Genomic DNA, 21,230 nt, shown 5'->3' with positions numbered 1-21,230 from the left:
CACCTCGTGCATTTCTTAAACCCGGAGGGTTTGTGTTCTTTAGACATAACTGTCTAACTAAGTGAAAAACACTAACTTTAGCCAAAAGGTAAAGTTAAATTCAACAAGTTTAAACAAATTTAACAAAAAAAAAAAATATATATATATATATATATATATATATATATATATATATATATATATATATATATATTTTTTTTTTTTTTTACACTGAACAGTTAAACAGACAAGAGAAAAAGAGAGTCAAAACCCTCTAACTTAAACGGGTACTTGACCCAAGAAAGAGACACTAGCAGCAAAGCAACAGGGGAAGGCCCCTCTAACTAAAACGGGAAACCTTCCCGGACTAAACAAAACACGAATTTCTCCACAGAAACTAACCAGTCACACTTATATAACAACAATAGCTGTTAAAACAGCTTTTGGGTTCAAATTAAGGAAATTTGTGACAGGAAAAAGCCTAAATAAATAGTACTTAGCCCAGCCAAGTTGAGACCACGTCTAAGCTTGTTAGCGGCAAACGAGATCTGGGGGATTAGCGGTGGTGCATCCTGGGATAAAGATAGCTCAGCCAATAAGAGGCCTCGCTCTATAGCATAAGCGTGCCGAGTCGGAGCCGAGGGATCGGCTCCGAACCCATCAGTACAGAATGTAGGCGAGATAGGATCACATAACATCCATCTTTGGATGGGCTAACACTGGCGTTATATTTAACTGCTAATGACATTCATGACTAGTGGTGTAACGGTAGCAGTTTTGCTGAACACCCCTAATTTTAATCATATTTGGCAGATACTGATGTCAATGACACAATGCATGTTCGCCAAAGAAGCAAGCTTATTAAAATTTCTCTGTACCAATCAAAGAATTCAGCCAGCAAAAGACTGCTGATAGAGGGCAAAGTACAACATGAAAGAAACAAAATCCATTCATTGCCAAACAGGAGTGCCCCTACAAACAGCTCCATGGCACACTTCAGATCTAAATCTAAAATGAAAACGTCTCAACTTGCGACTGCATTCCTCATCAATTTGCCAGAAACCCCCATGATGTGGGTGCTCTTCATAACATGCATCAAAATCTACATTGGGGTTGGGGGAGTTGGGCAACAATGTTTTCTGCAGCCATTTGCACATACACAGAGAATGTGAACCACATATACTGGATGCCCCAGAAAACAGAACACTAAAGTTATTTTATACAAGACAATAAAGACAAGATTTTTTTTAAATTGTGTTACTGTACAATAGCAACAATCCATAATTGTGTGTAAATCCTGTATTACCAACACCCACTTGTTGACTACTAAATTATACGAGGAATCTAACAGAGTGGCAGGAATATAAATAAATACATAAAAATGACCCAAATCTAACAGAGTGGCAGGAATATAAATAACTACATAAAAATGACCCTAACATTATATAGGTTCATAGGTGTGTACTAGGCTAACGGCCCTGGAGCCTTTACAAGCCTAGCCCACAGGATTACCCTGGCATTGTGCCACCCAACCTTAGTTCCCAGTGCCTCTCTAGAGATCTCGGGGTGAATTTTCTATTTTCCATCCACTCATAACGATTTTTCTTGAAGAGGGCCAGTGAGGTGCTCTGTTGGACATGTATGGGAAGTCTATTCCATAGCATGGGCAGTCTCTGGGTTAGGAACCTGTCCCTCCAGCTTGTTCTGGTGATTGTAGTAATCAGATTGAGGTCTCTGGAGCATGTGGTGCAGAGAAAATGGGATTTCTTTAGATGTAGAATTTCTAACAGAGCTGGGTCAGGCATGGATCTGCAAGTCAAGCAGATATTACCTCTAAGTAGGTGAAATGAGACCGAGAACAGTTGGGAGGTGTGTTTTTTTTTTAGTCTGTGCATATAGGTCATGTGTTTAAGGCCCATGATCCTCTTTGTGAGATACTTCTGTGGCCTCTCCAGTTGTTGCAGGTGTCTAGTGAGGTACATGCCAAATAGGACATTGTAATCTGACTGGCCTAATGACGGAAGAGTAGACTGAGACGATGACCTCTTTCTTCCTGGATGCAAAACCCTTAGTAATGAGATGTGCTACATAGGACTTTCTGACCACAGTGGCAATGTGTGGTCAAAAGAGAGGTTGCTGTCAACTTGTGTTCCCAGATCTCTTATTTACTCCTTGTCTGTTAAAAGTGGACTACCATCAATGTGGTAATTCATGGGAACCAGTTTTTTCCCCAAAGGGGATGATGACATATTTTGGCATTGAGCTTAAGGCCATGGTTCTGACACCAGTCATTGGACTCCGTGAAGCCTCTATGTAGGATGTCAACATCACTTGGGGAGTTAATAGCTCCCAACTTGCAATTGCCTGCGAACTTTGTCAGCCAGAGTCCCTTTGTGTTGGCCGAGACTTCAAAAAGTAGATACCAAATGGGAGAGGACCCAGGACCGAACCCTGTGGGACTCGACTCGTGGCAGGTTGGCAGTCTGACTTGGAGTCAGCTACTTTCACACTGTGGGTTCTGTGAGCCACTGCAACACACCTAGTGATATGGGGGTTGATGCCTAGCCTAGCGAGTTTTTCTAAGATTCCTGAATGGGAACCGAAGGCCTTGGCCAGATCAAGGTAGGTTGTATGAACCACCTTGTGCCTTCATCCACAGCTCTGGTGATTGACGCAAGTCGACCAGGCATGATCTACCCTTCACAAAACTAAACTGTGTGGGATCCAGAGTTTGGAGATTAAGGACCTAATAAACAAGGATATAGGTAAAGATGCATTCCATAGCTCTGCATATCAGACTCGTCAGGCTAATGGGGCGATAGCTCCCAGGAGCCTTTAAACTACAGTCATGCATCCTGGTGAATGAAGTTGAATGAGCCCTAGAAAAATTTTGCCAACAATGCTGCAGAAGCAATGAATTCAGCTGAATTGCTACAAATTCTTAACAGAAGCAGCATTTTACAGACTCTTGCTTGGAACCTGCCAGCAAATTAGTACACTAGTCAACAGGTCAGTTTATATTTCAAAACCGAAGCGAGAGACAATACTAAAGAACAAAACAGTTTTAAATGAACAGCTGTACTGGTTTTGAATGCTAGCAAGGAAATATTCAAGATTTTGCTCACTTAACTCCAACAATACATATACAGAAAATAGTCAGATGCACAAATTGATTTTAGAGGGAGCAGGGATGCCAGAGATCCAACTGCTGCAATCGAGTTTGTGTAACAGAACACAGAGTCAAAAGAGAAGCAACCGCATGGACCAGAAACTTCTGCAAATAATTAGAAATGGGCACACCCATGTCACATTATCTACCTTCCCAGGAATATGCATGTATGCAGAAGAAGCAATAGTTGGAACCAAATATAGGACAACTGAGTGGTTCATAATTAGAACAGTAATAAATTAAGGTTTGTCAACTACTGTTTACACCTTTAATGGATCACAATCATCAGAGATAGGAATGAAAACTTCAGAGAAATATGTAGACATCAACTTTCTTTCTTTAAACCATTTTGTTGAAGAACCTGTTGAAGGTGATGGATTAAAAATTAGGCCAAAATTTTAAATGATACCTTCAACATCTTTAATAACCTCACTCGAACAAGAAAAATCTGCTCCAAAGCCAAAAAACACACCTCGGAAAACCAAAGAAGCTAAATCTCTCATTAAACGAAGGGAGAGAGCCTGGATTACTTATCAGACATCCAAAACCTCACCTCTTACAAACTAAGAAACCTTAGAAGCAAATATGTTAAAAAAAAAAAAAAAAAAAAAAAAAAAAAAAAAAAAATTAACTTATTTCTAGCATGTCAGCAGAAATACATGGACATTTTTCTCCCCGTGCATCCACTGAAATAGGACCTGCATCCAGTCAGAATTTCCCAGTAAACAAATGTAAATAAATACACAACCCACAAAAGGTTTGGCTAAATGTTAAATACCTTCTCAACCCTAGCAAAACCTCTACCCCTGCAACATCTACAAACGGCGCCGAATGCTTAGCATCCCAGTTACACATTTCATCACAACTATCACCTCAACTTTAAAACAAAATTTAACCAACCACTTACAGTACCTACCTTTACTAACTGTAAACCCAACTACTTCTCTTAAACCCATACAAAATCTCACATTGAAAAAAAGCTATCAAAACTAAAAACCTGTCTAGGAGCTGATCAACTCCCCAGTGACGTCCTAAAAACTGCTGCCAACTCCATCGCCTCATATATCTACCCTAATCGATCGGAGAAAAATACACCCCCATACTTCGGAAAGATCCCTTTTCATCCCCCTCCACAAGGGATGCCCATCTAAAGAACTTTCTAACGTCGGCCCATTGCCGCTCTCACCCTTAACCAAAAGCTTATAGAAATGTATCCAACAAGCAGCTCTGACCACCTCACTACAAAAACTTTTGTTCAAAGCACAGCTTCCATCCAAAGCATAGTACCTCCACACATCCCTCAGGTTTCACCAACTACATCAACCTCCTTAAAAACAATAGGACAACTTGTCACTACTATATTCCTAGATATGTCCAAATCTTTTGATACCGTATCCCACCAACTACTAAACACTCCAGCATCCTTCAACCTCAACTCTACAGCACTCAACTGGTTCTTTAGCTGCCTTAATAAGCAACTAAATGGGATCTCTCCACACTCCTCCCAATTTGTTGGGGTTCCTCAGGGTTCAATCCTTGGCTCCCTCCTCCTCATATTTCATTAATGGTCTAAACACTGCCACTAAACCTGCTTCTATCATTATGCTGACACTACTATTCTTATTTGCTCTGCTCCCACACCCCAAAAACTCCAGGATACACTGCAAAAATCATTTCTAGATACTGAAAATTACCTAAATGAACTTCAACGCATCCTAAACCCAAACAAAACAAAAATAATGATTTTCTCCAGCAGGAGATCTAAAGCAAACCCACCTCCTCCGCTAATGGCACTATATAACAGAACCAGTTAACCAAACCTACTTGGTGTCGCAATAGACAACCTAAACATATCACTAATAAAGTTCACATCAAACTTTGTGTACTATACAGAGCCAAACCTTCCCTCACTCAAACGCCAGACTTGTCACAGACCGATCCCACCTCTTATCTACTCCACTGTTCTCAAATTGTCACAGACCGATCCCACCTCTTATCTACTCTACTGTTCTCAAATTGTCACAGACCGATCCCACCTCTTATCTACTCTACTGTTCTCAAACAGTCACAGACCGATCCCACCTCTTATCTACTCTACTGTTCTCAAACAGTCACAGACCGATCCCACCTCTTATCTACTCTACTGTTCTCAAATTGTCACTAACCTGCGCATGACTGATTTACATCTACTATATTCAAATTTCTCATGCTAATCAAATGTTTTTCTATCTTTTTCTTACTTCTACCAAATGACCACCACAATGGTTTATTTTAGTTACGTATCTAATGAGTTTCATATTACTTTAAGGCTTAGGAAATGTAATGTTTTCCGTTTACATTCTATTTTTGCAAAGTGTTACTGTAGGCAACTATTAAACTGTTTGCATTTTCTTTGTAAATATTTGCAAATGTTTTGTAATTTTTTTGTAGTATTGTTATGGAGCTTTTCTCCCCAGGTCTATGCACCCAGACACTACCGGATTAACAAATGTACAATACATACAAAAATTCTATGTACTGCAAGATCAAAGTTAATGCTCACTTTTTGCTGAAATACTTAGCAGTGAAACATAATTAGGCCACATAATACAAAGTCAGGACTCCTAAGAATGGCTTGTAACTAAATATGATCTAAACACTGACCCTTGCCCTTTAATCAGCAGGCCAGAACAATAACTTAATTCACAACTGCTATGCTGCATCAAGAAATTTAAGGCACTCCTAAAAATGTACCTTGGCCAGGGGGCAACTCCTTAAATAGGAGACAAATATTTTACAGCAAAACCAAATTAAAAAGAAAATTTGTATCACTTTGAGGGAAAAAAAATGAATTACTTGAAAGACTGCCCATGACCGGGTACAGCAAGTGTCAGTGCTTACGAACTTATCTAGAATTCACATTTCTATACAACACAGTACATACACAACACTTTTACACTTTATACTACATTTGTTTAAAGTGAAATCTTACCAAGATAATCCATTTATTTGAGCTAGGTACCAAATATGTTTAAATAAAATCCTGACTATAACCAGTGCAAACTCTTCAGTGAGGATTTAAATATCTAAACATGCAAACAATGCTGTTTGTAACAATGCAAGTTTTTTTGCCCTGAAAAGAAATAAAAAGTAATTTTGGGCTACAAAATAAACAGTGTGACGTAACTTGTGTGTGGCATGCACCTTGACAATGGCTAAATAGGTCCAAGAAACGGCCCACCTACCCAATTGTTACCCAAACAAAAGACCACAGTGAAGAACTTCTCTAAAGCAAACTTCACACTACTCAAGACTGGTGTGGTATCCTTCAAGGCCCCTGAGCCAGTGGAAACCACAACCCAAGCTGCGGAAGCCCTTACAAATGCCTTCTATGAACACCTCCAGGACTGCATGGATCAGGCAACCCCAAATAAAACCAAGACTCTTTCCACAAAGGGCAAACGTCCAGTCTGGTGGACCCCAGCCATTAACAAACTTTACAATAACAGGAGAAAGCTATTACATGATAGAGCAAAATCCATAAAAGGGAAGTCACCCCTGATCATTATTAGTAAAAAAATACGAGCACTCATAAAATCGACTAAGGCCAATTTTGAGAGAAAAATTGCCATGGATTCAAAGGACAATCATAAGGCCTTTTTCAGCTATGTTAGGAACCTGGGTGGAAACTCCCAGATATGCTCAGAATTAGTCCAAAATGATACAAAAATCACTGAACCCACAGACATTGCCAACATACTGGCAGACAGGTTCAGTGCAAACTTCACCCCCCTCTCTCCCCCTAAAGGAGAGATAACTATCCCAGCAGAGTTTTTAAAATACTTTTGTTTTAACATTTTATATTAATTGGATATGATAAACCAATTAACTAATTTAATTGATATATATATATATATATATATGTGTGTTACAGGATGTTGCGTTGTTCTGAAGAAGTTTCCGTTTTTTGGAAATGAAAGCGCTTAACCTATGCTCTATGTTTTTCGTTCATTAAATCTTGTGGAAATATATCTTTGGACTGAAGAGTCTGATTTGTTGAACTGGTGACGTTTTTGGGACAGCCTTCATTGAGTCTGTTACGGGAATACTTTTTTCTCATTTATCAGTTCTTTCTTCCCATTGTCCATTTGTGTTTTATTAGTGACTTTCTAGGGATACATCAGACAACCGAGGAGTCCCGCAGCCCAGGAATGAGCAGTCTTTGATCGGCGAACTTACTAGGCTGCTACAAGGTTTTAGCCAACTGGAAACCAGCACGCAGAGGTCTGAGGACACTATACCTTGTGCACAACCGGTGAGAGGTAGTGACGCTAATGCCGTCAGGAAAAAGAGGAGAGATGTAGTAACCAGCGGAGGCTCAGTACGACAGAACTGTGACAAACTCTTCTCGAGAAGAGGAGAACAATGGACACAATGACAACGTGTTTGCTCACTATGCGGATATTAATTTAACGGAATGGTTAAATAAGAGTTTTGGGTCTGTGGAACGACCCGAACAAGGACAAAAACAAAAACAAAGCGACACTTCTTATGCTGAGAAATGTAAGCTACTCAAAAATATATGCTAAAGTTTAAAAATTTAAATTTAGATAATTGGTTTTTAAACGAATGTTTGACTAGAAAACATATCTCTAAGGGACTTAGGTTAAACAAATTTCCTGTCTGGGCTGATCAGCACGAACAAGTATATCTACCATCTCCAACATTAACCACAACAACAGTTATGGTAGACAAAACAATGGATATGTCAGAGACAGATTCCAAAAGGGTTTATATCTACCATCGCCCAACATCAACCACAACAACAGTTATGGGAGACAAAACAATGGATATGTCAGAGACAGATTCCAAAAGGGTTTATATCTACCATCTCCAACATTAACCACAAGTTATGGTACACAAAACAATGGATATGTCAGAGACAGATTCCAAAAGGGTTTATATTTACCATCTCCCAACATTAACAACAACAAAAGTTATGGGAGACAAAACAATGGATATGTCAGAGAGATTCCAAAAGGGTTTATATCTACCATCGCCCAACATCAACCACAACAGTTATGGGAGACAAAACAATGGATATGTCAGAGACAGATTCCAAAAGGGTTTATATCTACCATCTCCAACATTAACCACAACAACAGTTATGGTAGACAAAACAATGGATATGTCAGAGACAGATTCCAAAAGGGTTTATATTTACCATCTCCCAACATTAACCACAACAACAGTTATGGGAGACAAAACAATGGAGATGTCAGAGACAGATTCCAAAAGGGTTTATATCTACCATCTCCCAACATTAACCACAACAACAGTTATGGGAGACAAAACAATGGATATGTCAGAGACAGATTCCAAAAGGGTTTATATCTACCATCTTCCAACATTAACCACAACAACAGTTATGGCAGACAAAACAATGGATATGTCAGAGACAGATTCCAAAAGGGTTTTGTACGCCGGAACCAAGCAGACACTAGACCCCCACAATCTAGAACACATGAATACTATAACAATAGGCGTGATATAGACACCGATTCTGTAAATAGTCTAAGGGTAGTTAATGAAATTGACAATGACATCCCTTTAGAACAGGATGGACCAAGGAGGTCCGAAAGAATACGGAATATACACCCCCACCCGACTTATGCTCAGGTAATGAACCAGCAGGTACAGAGACATTAGTTATTGATTCTTATACTAGGGGCGATATACCTCTCCATTTTACTACCAAACATGACATTGGGGGAAGGAAAAAAGACAACAGTAGTGATTTAAACAACCAAGACCACATTGGTCCGGAATACGAAGTACCGGACAATGAACATCTTTCTGATTTTGAAATTGACATATTGACTGTCATTCCCAGTAATGAACAAAATTTTAACCCATGTGGTTTACTAAATGTAAGGGAAGAGGTGACTGTGGACATTGAGTTATTGGATCCAGAAACTATTACATCTAACAGTGACAACATTGTGGTTAGTCAACCAGGATGTGAATTTTTTATTTATAATTACACGGATATTAAAATTGAGAACAGGCATTTTTCTCTATTCAAAAAGGGTTTTTCTTTTGTACCAACTAGGAGGTTGGACATGGCAGAACTATTTGTAGATATAAAATTGTTCACCAGGAATTTAAATTTAGAATATTTAGCAAAACAGAATGCTAACGTTAACTCTAACACTACTAACACCACCAATGTTAATATGAATGCTTTAACCAGAAGAAGTACATATAACCCAGGTTTACAATGTGACATTAACAACTTTGAAAATGTGGTTATTAATGAGTTAAAATTATTGGCACGTCACCATAAATACTACAATGCTAAATTTAATTTATCAGTTGATGAACGTCTGACGTTGGAAGAATTTAGAGTGTTGCACCCCGACATCAGGATCATGAAACCTGACAAAGGGGGTGGGGTGGTCCTAATGAACAACTGGACTTACACGGCTAAAATGATGGACATTCTAAATGGGTTTGGTAGATACACCATCTCTTCCAGAAATGAGTTAAATATAGCTTACCGAAAAATAGATTATGGTGATAGAAGATAATTTAGCACAAGGTCTGATTGACGAGAAATTATACCGGTTTTTCAAGGTGGAAAAACCTCTCTTATCAACAATGTTTGGCATTCCAAAAACCCACAAAGGGTTAGAAAATGTGGCAATGAGACCCATTGTAACATCTGAAGGTTCAAAAACACAGCCACTAGCAATATACATAGATTCCAAGCTAAAACCTTTTTATAAACTGTATACACATATTTTGATTGATTCGTGGGATCTTTTAAAGAAGTTAAACCAAGTGCAATTTGAACCTCATTATGCCTTTCTTACTATAGACGTTAGGGACCTTTTTTCCATTATTCCGCATAACACTGGATTGGATTGGTTTGAGTACATGTTAATTGAATTTAAGTTTTTGTCCAACAACGAATTCAGAATTATTCTTGAAAATATTGAACTGGTTTTAAAAAACAACTTTATTTATTTCCAGGATGAGATCTACCTACAAGTTGATGGTGTTGCAATGGGGGCAGCTTGTGCCCCCATTTTTGCCAACATCGTAATGCTTTTCTGGGAACTACATTATGTCTTTCAGTCATCTTTTACGACCAACATTGTTCAGTACTACCGTTTTTTGGATGACATTTTAATTGTATGGGGAAGTACATACGAAGAGGCTTTAGAGGCCATACAGTATTTTAATGAATCAACTACATTTCTTCGTTTTACACTTGAATTTAACAAAGATGAAATACACTTTTTAGACCTTAACATTAAGGACTATAACAATAGTAGATTTACATAGAGTATTTACAGAAAAGCATGTTTTTCAAACACATATCTTCACTACAACAGTAACCACCCTCCATTACAGAAGAAAAACATTGTCAAAGGACAGATGGTTAGGGTGGCACGAATGACAAGCAGATATGAGGAACTAACCAAGGAACTAGATTATGTACAAAAATTATTCCAGGAAAGAGGTTATCCCAATTCCATTATTTCCCCATTAAAGGAAGAAATTTTAAAGGGATGGGGGACAAAATATGTTCCCTTACTAAACACAGACAGATTGAGTGAAGTTAGTTACTGAAAACAATCTGGAGGATGTGGAATGTGATACATCTAAAACAACCCTAGACACCCCTTTTCTGGTTATGACTTACAGTGCAAATACTAATTTAGTAAAAAAGGTTATTAATAGGACATGGAACATGTTCAAGAGTATGCCCAATAGTGCAGGAATATTAGACAGGTGTTTACGTTATAGTTTTAGAAAAGGGGCAAACCTAAAAACTAATTTTGAGAGAAAATAGCAAGGGAAAGACAACAACAAAAGAAAGGGTACATTTCGTTGTGGCAAGTGCCACCAATGTGGATTCATGGCTAACACGGGTGAAATTAAATTACCCACCATCAATTTTGTCTTAAAAGGAAAGGGTTACTGTACATGTTACACTAGCGGAGTAGTTTACTTAGCATATTGTACGATCTGTTGGGCACATTATGTAGGGAAAACCGAGAGGCACCTGCGCCAAAGAGTATATGAACATACATAAGATATCGCCAGGAAAAAGGAAACTAATGCCCTCTACAGACATACCCTAACCTGTGAACAGGCAACCTATAAATTTTGGGTTTTGGAAAAGGTGTTAAAAAACAGTAGAGGAGGAGATTGGGAGAACCAACTCAGTTATAGGGAACTTATTTGGCAACTAAGACTTGACTCTAATACACCTCCTGGGTTGAATGACCATATCTCCCTTCTACCAGTTTAAAAACTAAGAGCAAACAAGACAAAAAGGAAAACACAAGATAAGACTTAAAAGTATAGAAACATTTTTGGTTTTGTGAATAAGATTTTAATACTTCACAATATTTCACTTTTAAATTTAAAATTTAACATTAACACAACTTATGAAGGAACTTGTACGTATTTATGATTAATTTATGTATGTACATTTACATTTATATTTATACTATATTATATATTTATATCATTTACGCTATATTACATATTTATATACATCATTCATTTATTTATTAATATATAGATATTCAATCATTTTTACACATCAATTTTGACTTGATATATATATATCTCTATACAGATATATATATATATATATATATATATATATATATATATATATATATATATATAATTCTTGTATACTATGTATTAACTGTTTTATTTTTTGTACATATGCACTTTGTTTCAATGAAAAGTTTTCAAATTAACATATTGCACAGTTACGTGATTTATGAATTTATGAATTCATGAACTTATGTATTTTGAATTATGTATTTTGAATTTTGCATACAAGTACAACACAGGGAGCATTGTGTAAAGTACTGGAAGAGTTTAAAATGTGAATAATACTTTTACAAGAATAACTACATTGCTTTGCTTTTAAAATACTTTTGTTTTAACATTTTATATTAATTGGATATGATAAACCAATTAACTAATTTAATTGACGATAATATACATGTGTGTTACAGGATGTTGCGTTGTTCTGAAGAAGTCTCCGTTTTTTGGAAATGAAAGCGCTTAACCTATGCTCTATGTTTTTCGTTCATTAAATCTTGTGGAAATATATCTTTGGACTGAAGAGTCTGATTTGTTGAACTGGCACTTTGGTGATGTTTTTGGGACAGCCTTCATTGAGTCTGTTACGGGAATACTTTTTTCATATCCCAGCAGAGTGTAGCCTCCCAGACATCTCAAATGCGCAGGTGAAAGCTGCTCTCTCTAAAGCTAAAAACACAGCATCAATGGGACTGGATGGTGTCCCCGGCTGTGTGCTACACGAGCTAAATGAGGAATTAAACCCGCACATAAGGCAGCTATTTAATCTCAGCCTTACCACCGGATACGTGCCCAAGGAGTGGCATACGGCAACTGTGGTCCCACTCCACAAAGGCGGTGCCTCTACGGACCCTGGTAATTACCGCCCCATAAGCTTAACAAGTCTAGTCTGCAAAGCTATGGAGAGAATCATAATGGAGCTCATAAACAAACATATAGGGGACTTGTAGACATTGGACCAGACTCAGTTTGGCTTCGTCAAGGGCAGATCATGCCTTTTGAACTTGGTCGACTTCTTCGAAACAGTCACCAAGGCCATTGAGGAGGGAAAGGCAGTCCATACAGCCTACCTTGACCTTGCAAGGGCCTTCGACACAATACCCCACTCGGGTATTGTAGAAAAACTTACCAGCTTAAATGTAAACCCATATGTCACAAGATGGGTTGCAAACTGGCTTAAGGACAGAACCCACAGGGTTAGAGTTGCTGGCGCTATGTCAGACTCCAAGCCGGTCACAAGTGGTGTCCCACAGGGCTCGGTCCTTGGCCCCGTATTGTTCGGCATCTACTTCTCAGAAGTACAGGCCAACATGGGAGGACTTTGGCTGACAAAGTTTGCAGACGACTGCAAACTGGGCGCCATAGTGGAAAGTGCACTGGACACTGATATCCTTCAGAAGGGACTCACGGAAACAGATAGCTGGTGCCAGAGCCATGGCCTGAAGTTAAACGCCAAAAAATGTATAGTCATACCCTTCGGGAAAAACAAGGTAACCCCAAGCTACCATATAGGTGGCAATCCACTAAGCACAGAAGAGGTTATCAGGGACCTGGGGACCCACGTTGACAGTGGCCTTTCTTTTGACACTCACGTTGCTAAAGTGGTTAGAAAGACCTTCTACATTGCCCACCTGATCATGAAGGGATTCACATCCAGATCTAGTGAGGTCATTGTTCCCCTGTACTCTTCACTTATCAGACCAATGATAGAGTACAATGCCCCATTCGGGATGTATCTCACCCGACATCTGCAGCCATTGGAGAGACCCCAAAAGTTCCTCACCAAAAGGATAAAGGGACTCCAAAATCTGTCATATGCTGCCAGATTGAAGAAACTCCAGCTCTATTCAGTTGCATACCGTCTGCTCAGAGGTGACATGTGCCTGACATACAAGGCCATGTCCAACCTGGAATTAATGGACATGTGCCCGACATACAAGGCCATGTCCAACCTGGAATTAATGGACATGCTCCACCTCAAAAAATCCAAATCCACCAAAACCACTAGAGCAAGCGACTTAAACCTTAGCACGGATATAAATAGGACGTGCTGGAGGGATAGATTTATCACTCAGAGACTCCCTATGCTGTGGAATAAAATCCCGATCCATGTGAGGCAGAGCACCTCGCTGGCTCTGTTCAAGAGAAATCTTGACCTGTGGATGGGAGATCGTAGGTTTATCCCGGGAATCATCTCTGCGTCACTGATGGACAGAGGCACAACAAACTAATGGGCACAGTATTTTTTCATACAAGGGGTGGCGTAAGCCACAAAAATTTGGGCTAGGCTTATAAATGCCTTAGGGCCGATAGCATATAAGCCAACACAAATCATGTTTTAGCAAGTTTATAATATTACTACATAAACTATCCCTATTCTTGGGCCTTTCTACCCCTATTTTAGGCTCTCCGAATTTCTTGCATCAACTGATTGAGAAATATGGTTGATTTGTTTTTTTTTCCATCACAAAGTATTTCTAAAATTAACCAAAATTGTCAAAAGCCACACACACGGACACCACAGTTTCGTCTCTACTGCGTATTACTAGCAATTGTGTCCAAAGACAGCCTTTCTACATGTATAGGATCAGCCAGTGTAGCAAAAATAGACTAGAACGTTAAAAAAATTTAATTCAGTTTTCAATTCTACTTTCTTGAATTAAAAAAAAAAATATGTTACATATATTTGGTACATTACATACTACCAATCATACAGATTTTTGTTTACATTTAACTGTATGTCTTTCTTGCAAAGGCTCCAATGATATAAAGCAAAACAAGTCAGTTACCAACCAATACACAAATAAGTGTGACTAATCCCCAAAGAATAATGGTATGCAGTTTTACAAATACACACAAAAAGATAGCGGTATCTGAACACCGTCTAACAATAAAGGTCTCTTAAGCAGTCCTCTTTATTAAGGGCTATAAATTATACAACTTGCCACACTAAACTCCGAAACTTGACATTCGCAACTACGCAAATTATTACTATTTTAACAAGAAACCACTTGTTTCACTCAATTAAGGGTCAACAAACCTAACGGCCTGGAAACAAAAGCACTTAACCGTACACCGTCCCAAATCATTGTAAATGAGTGCAGTACTTGAACACCTGGATTATCCCTACTATGACTGGAAAAAAAAAAAAAACAATCATTTTGCCAACATAAAAAAAACCACACACACATAAAAATATAAAGAATGTGAAACACACTACTTACTTGGGCATGGTGAGCTCCGGCGCGTTTTCTCAACGTCACTCACAAAAGACGTCACTCTAAAAAGCTGGAATATGCGACCTGCGAGTCCACATGTACGGGAAGTCAGAAAGATCAAACCATTGCAAAATAAACATGATGCGCTTTTTCTGACATTTTATAACCACTTCCTGCAAAAGAGCAATCGGAAATTACGAAAACACACCGCGGGCGTATTACATTTTAGTTTAGACCACACAGATTTTCATCTGCTTGGTCAGTGGGCGGGGTCAATTGATTGGCAGACTGAATCAATTCCTTGCAATATAAATGACAGACTCGCTACGCTGTCAATTCGCGCTAGTAATTTGTTCTCAATTTTTATGCCAACATTCCTTAAATAATAAGACTGGCCTATGTATAGGGTTACCACTGTCCCTTTTTGGGCTATTGTGTCCTGCGGAAAAAAAATGGCAAATGTCCTGCGATTTTAGAACAAAAGACAATTTCTTAAATTTTCTTTAATAGCTGCATAACATGGTTATTTTGTATCTGAAACACCCAATGTTATACGGAATAGCATAAAGCAACTCAAATTCTACAATTAGAAGCTTTTATTTGCGCATAAAGTTAAAGTTCTGACTTTGCATTGGCTGTATATATGTTTTGTCCTGCAAAATCTCATTTCTTTATAAAAAGTATCCCACTTCAGGCATTTGAAAAGGTAGCTACCCTACCTAGGTAGGAGACCCAGCTTACTTTAGGAGAGGCCAAATTACATCTGAAAATGTATACTTCAAGCGCAAGCTATCGGTATAGTCAAGATTAATTCAAATAAAATATGTACTACATGTATGTATAACGTATCATGTGCACATAGATGGTTTTATGTACCCTGCAGTGACTAGGGCCCCCAACCACAGCAAGTTATCTTTTTTGATATTTTGTAACATGTCAGTCAAACCAACAAAAGCTAGTGCAGCAATCATGTGTACTTAATGAACTGGATAGTTTAGTTATGTTAGGAACCTGGGTGGGAATTCCCAGATATGCTCAGAATTAGTCCAAAATGACAAAAAATACACCACACCCACAGACACTGTCAACATCCTAGCTGACAGGTTCAGCGCAAACTCCCCCCCACCAAAAGGGCAAATATCTATCCCAGCAGAGTGCTGCCCCCCTGACATCTCAGATGCCCAGGTAACAGCCGCCCTCTCCAAAGCAAAAAACACAGCATCAATGGGACTAGACAGTGTCCTGGGCTACGTCCTACATGAACTCCAAGAAGAGCTAAACCCAAACATAAAACTACTGTTCAATCTCAGCCTTACTATAGGATATGTACGCAAAGAGTGGCGTACAGCAACACTGGTCCCTCTCCACAAAGGTGGTGCCTCAATGGATCCTGGAAACTATCGCCCCATAAGCCTGACTAGCTTGATCTGCAAAGCTACGGAAAGGATCATCATGGATCTCATAAATAAAGATATTGGGGGCCTACAGACACTGGATCCTACCCAGTTCAGCTTTGTTAAGGGCATATCCTGCCTCTTAAACCTGGTTGATTTCTTTGAAACAGTCACCAAGGCCATTGACAAGGGGTAGGTGGTCCACACAGCCTACCTGGATCTCACAAAAGCCTTCGATATAATACCCCACTCGGGCATTATAGATAAGCTCACCAGCTTAAATATAAACCCCTATGTCACTAGATGGGTTGCAAACTGGCTCAAGGACAGAACCCACATGGTTAGAATTGCTGGAGCCATGTCAGACTCCAAACCAGTTACAAGTGGCGTCCCACAAGGCTCAGTCCTGGGACCTCTCTTGTTCAGTATATATTTCTCGGAGGTACAGGCAAACACGGAAGGACTGTGGCTGACCGAGTTCGCAGATGACTGCAAACTAGGCGCCATAATCGACTCTCCAGCCGACACAAGCATCCTACAAAAGGGCCTCATAGAAACAAACAACTGGTGCCAGAGCCATGGCCTCAAGCTAAACGCCAAAAAGTGTATAGTCATCCCCTTTGGCAAAAACAAAGTGCCCACAAATTACCACATAGATGGTAATCCATTAAGTACGGAAGAAGTAATTAGGGACCTGGGGACCCAAGTTGATAGCAATCTCTCATTTGAAAACCACGCGGCCAAAGTGGTTAGAAAAACATTTTATATAGCCCACCTAATCATGAAGGGATTCACATCTAGATCAGGGAAGGTCATCGTGCCTCTTTACTCATCCCTCATCAGGCCCATAATTGAGTACAATGCCCTTTTGGGATGTACCTTACCAGACACCTGCAGCAACTGGAAAGACCCCAAAAGTACCTCACCAAGAGGATCAAAGGGCTCAAACAGATGCCATATGCTGCCCGGTTAAAGAAACTCCAGCTCTACTCAGTGGCATACTGCCTGCTCAGAGGCGATCTGTGCCTGACGTATAAAGCCATGTCCAACCCGGAATTAATGGACATGCTGCACCTCAGAAAATCTAAATCCCATCGAGCTCGACTCGAGACTTGAACCTCAGCACTGAAATAAATAGGACATGCTGGAGGGACAGATTCATAACCCAGAGGTTCCCTTCACTCTGGAATAAAATCCCAGTCCAGGTTAGGCAGAGTCCCTCATTGACTCTCTTCAAGAGGAATCTTGATGAGTGGATGGGAGATCGTAGGTTTACCCCGGGTATCACTTCTGTGTCACTGTTAGACAGAGGCACAGTATACTAACCTCGAAAAAGGGCATAGCAAAATTCATTTAAAATGGGTGGCGAAAGCCAAACACACTCTGGCTAGACTTATAAATGCCCTAGGGCAGATAGCCTAGTATGAACCTATGAACTTATGAACCTATGGATGGGTAATAGTAATTCTTACTTACACCGCTTTTGTCAACTAACAAGCTACACGATTTTATTAAATATTTTACCATGGATATCTTGCCTTTGGCATAAGTAAATCTTGCTGGTGGACATTCATGCTACTAAAACTAACAAATCAGGAGAGAAAAAAATGTATTCTGATTATGCTATTCAGCCGACAGAGGGTTGTGCTATGATCATGTTAGGATAAATCTGATGATAATCAGTGAATAATCATGAGCAGACACACTAGAGATCATCAGCTCAGACAGAGTGAGTGATCTCTGTGCTTACCTTGGATTTTATAATATACTGTTTCTGATCTTCAGGGATAGGTTTTTTATAATGATTCTGATCTTCAGGGATTGGTTTCTATTTCATGGAGTTTTACAAATAATGGCAGAACAATAGCTACCATATCACTTAACTTTTTTGCTCAAGAATTCTGGGCAAAGCCAAAAATAATAATAGAATAAAGGCTTAAAAACTCGGGAACATATGTTAAATATTACACTAATTCCCTTAAAAAGTAATAGAATAACAGATTTTGCATCGACATGCATTTTTGGGCAATAAGAAGTATGAAACTCTGATGTTTGGGTTTAATGACTGTAAGGCTGCCTATTGGAATGTTGGCACTCGAAATGTAGAGTACCATGATGCCCCCCCCCAAAAGACAGAAAATCCAGAAGAGTGAACTTAAAATCCTGCTCTTCTCCTTTAAATATATATATTTTTTTGCAGAATGCAAGCCCCCCCCTGCAACCCCCACATCCCCAAACTTACATATACCAACTCCATGATCACCATACCTCAGTCAAAAGGAAAATTCCTGGAAATGGCCATCTCAGTATATGTAATATGTATATGTAGTATATGTAAGTCTGCATTTTTGGCCATTCAGTCTCCCTATTTCAGGACTCACTTTAAAGGGCCCCAACATTTCAAATGGTTACCCTATCTGAAATCCTGAATGATTTACCAGCAATTCAAACTTTTTACAAGGAGGAGAGCAAAATTATGAGGCAAAATCTGGGACATTCTGTGAAATCAGTGACAGTGGCGAGTATATATTACTTCTCAACAAGGTAAATAAAAGTGGTTTACCACTGCTGCTGTTTGATGGCTGCTAAATACGTCACTTAGCTGGTGTGGCAGTACCAGTGCTGCACAATGTACTGCTATTTGATGAAATAAGTGCAAAACTAGTATTACTATGGCTTGAATGTGTGTATGTGTGTTGTAGTGTAAGGCCAGTATCTGTAGAAACTTGCACAAATATGATAGGGATATTCCTGATGCTTATGAATTAACGTAGCAAAGGGAAGATTCATAGAGGCCATTTACACTAATGTGAAAGAATGTATTGTTTTCAATGTTTTTATTTTTTAAATTGTTGAGTGTACTTTAAAGTTTCTTGTGTTATTAATTAAAATGAAAAGTTCATTAGTTAACTGGGTTTTAAATGAGTTGTCACAAAGAAAATATTGCCAGCCCAGCTATCTGGAATTTTGTAAATAATTGTATGTCATTTGTGAATACTATTATGATTTTATAGAAATGTAAGAAAAGGAGATACTACCAGCCCAGCTATCTGGAATTTTGTAAATGGTTATGTGTCATTTGTGAATAGCAACATGATTCACAGGCCTGTGTTACAAATGTATTAGAACTGTATGTCATTTTGTATAGACGTGTGCTGAAGAGACATTTTTATACACTATTGTAATGTTTAGATGTATGTATTTTAACAGGAGATTAACTTGCAAAACTTAAGAATAGTTGAAATTGAAGTACTTTATTGCTGGGCCATAAACAAGAGATGCTATCTTTCAGTTTCAGTCAACAGGAGTCAGGATGTCTATTCTAGGGGACTCTCTGTGTTGCCTTGAAAGAGAGAGAATTACTAGGCTTAAGATGTAGAAGTGTTTTATTGTTTTATGACTTCCAGGATCTGCAAACATCTGAAAGCTATGAATTGTCACAGGGCAATGCTAAATGCTAGCAATTTCTAGCAGTGATTGTTTTTGAGCCTGGGAACTGAATTCAGGTGACAAAAAGTGATGTTGTGCTGCAAGTATCCCAGCTGTAATATTTGATATTAATTTAAGGACTCTCTGAGAGAGTGACTGTGCATTTTGTATCTCTCTCTCTTTGATCTGACAACAACATCAGCTAGAAGATCCATTCACCACACTTGCCTTGGTATAATAGTAAGTTTCTAGGGTATAGTAATTTCTTTTAGATATAGTTAGGAACATAGCTGAGATTAATTTAGGTGTTTTTCTTTATTTATTTGAGACTGTCCTGCAATGTTGTTTTAAATATTTCCTGTGATTCTGAAGTCACTGTGAATACATATTTAGTATTATATTGTTCTTTTATTATTTATTATTAAATATATTTAAACCTTTCAATTGTGGCTGGGTTGTCTAGAGATATTTAAGCTCTGAGAGCACTTGCGTATCTATTTGGTGACATTGTGCTGGCCATTCCTAATAGCCTTGCTCTTGGACAAACTACCATTTGGATTAATAGTAACATTACCCAGTAAAACTGGACACCCTTTGCTAAAGGCCTTAAAGTAGCTGATAAGTAGTGGATGGTGGTGGTGGAAACTACCTTATAGTCTGGGCAGAAGGGGGCATAGCTAGTAAACCTGTGCCATCCTTTCCCAGGTGTGTGTGTGTATAGATTAAACCTGAAAGTGTGTGTGTGTGTGTGTTAGCTACTTGGGGGCAGGGACACGAAGCACTGGTTGAACAGAGAGGGTGCTACTAGAGGTCTTGGTTTGGCCAGTCAGCTGATATCTCAGACCTATAGCTGTGCCACTGGGGAGTCTTACTGGGGATCTGGAGAAAGAGGGAGAAACCAGCCCTAGTGGTCTCTGTGTGCTCTTAAGGGAAAATGCACTTTACTGTGTGTGTACTTGTCATCCTCTCAGTGTGTATGTCCCCCACTGTTGCCAGTGGTGAGGATTGAGACTCCTTGATTACTGGCCAGTGATGGGGTGTCACATATTAATTGACGGGCAGTGGTGGGATATCTACATCACATATTAATTGGTTTGTAGTGGTGTGAATTTTGAATTCCTGTAGCCTGTAAACAGTAGTCAGTGAAGGTATTTGTACTCTCAATCAGCCACACAGTGAACACTTAAGAGTTTCATATCACAATAGTTTTAGTTTTTTTTTTTTTTTGTTAGCTTAGTTAGTCAGGGAGAGCAGGCAAGAATGTCAGCAGAGGAGTATGGCAAGCTGACAAGGAGCCAGTTGGCTGAGATGTGCCAAGACAAAGGACTGGTGCATGGCAACCTGATTAAAGCAGAAATGATTGCAGCATTGGTCACAACTACATCACAGACCAGCGAACAGGAGGACAATCAGACTGGCAGTGGA

The 21,230-nt window shown here is 39.0% G+C and overlaps 1 protein-coding gene across 1 annotated transcript in view; it reads right to left on the bottom strand.

Annotated features, from left to right (window-relative positions):
- Positions 1 to 15,097, bottom strand: part of SNRPC (small nuclear ribonucleoprotein polypeptide C) — a 280,157-nt gene extending 265,060 nt beyond the window's left edge. The window contains exon 1 of the mRNA XM_044076559.1: positions 14,989 to 15,097. Within this exon, the coding sequence (XP_043932494.1) occupies positions 14,989 to 14,996 (8 nt within the window). The 5' untranslated portion in view covers positions 14,997 to 15,097. The remainder of the gene's footprint in view (positions 1 to 14,988) is intronic.
- Between the last annotated feature and the right edge of the window lie 6,133 nt (positions 15,098 to 21,230).

The sequence above is a fragment of the Protopterus annectens genome, chromosome 7.part0 (assembly GCF_019279795.1).
Source record: "Protopterus annectens isolate FY-2018-M chromosome 7.part0, PAN1.0, whole genome shotgun sequence".
In the NCBI taxonomy this organism is placed as follows: Eukaryota; Metazoa; Chordata; order Ceratodontiformes; family Protopteridae; genus Protopterus; species Protopterus annectens.
The sequence above is the reverse complement of the archived record's forward strand: the minus strand, read 5'-3'. Positions and strand labels throughout refer to the sequence as shown.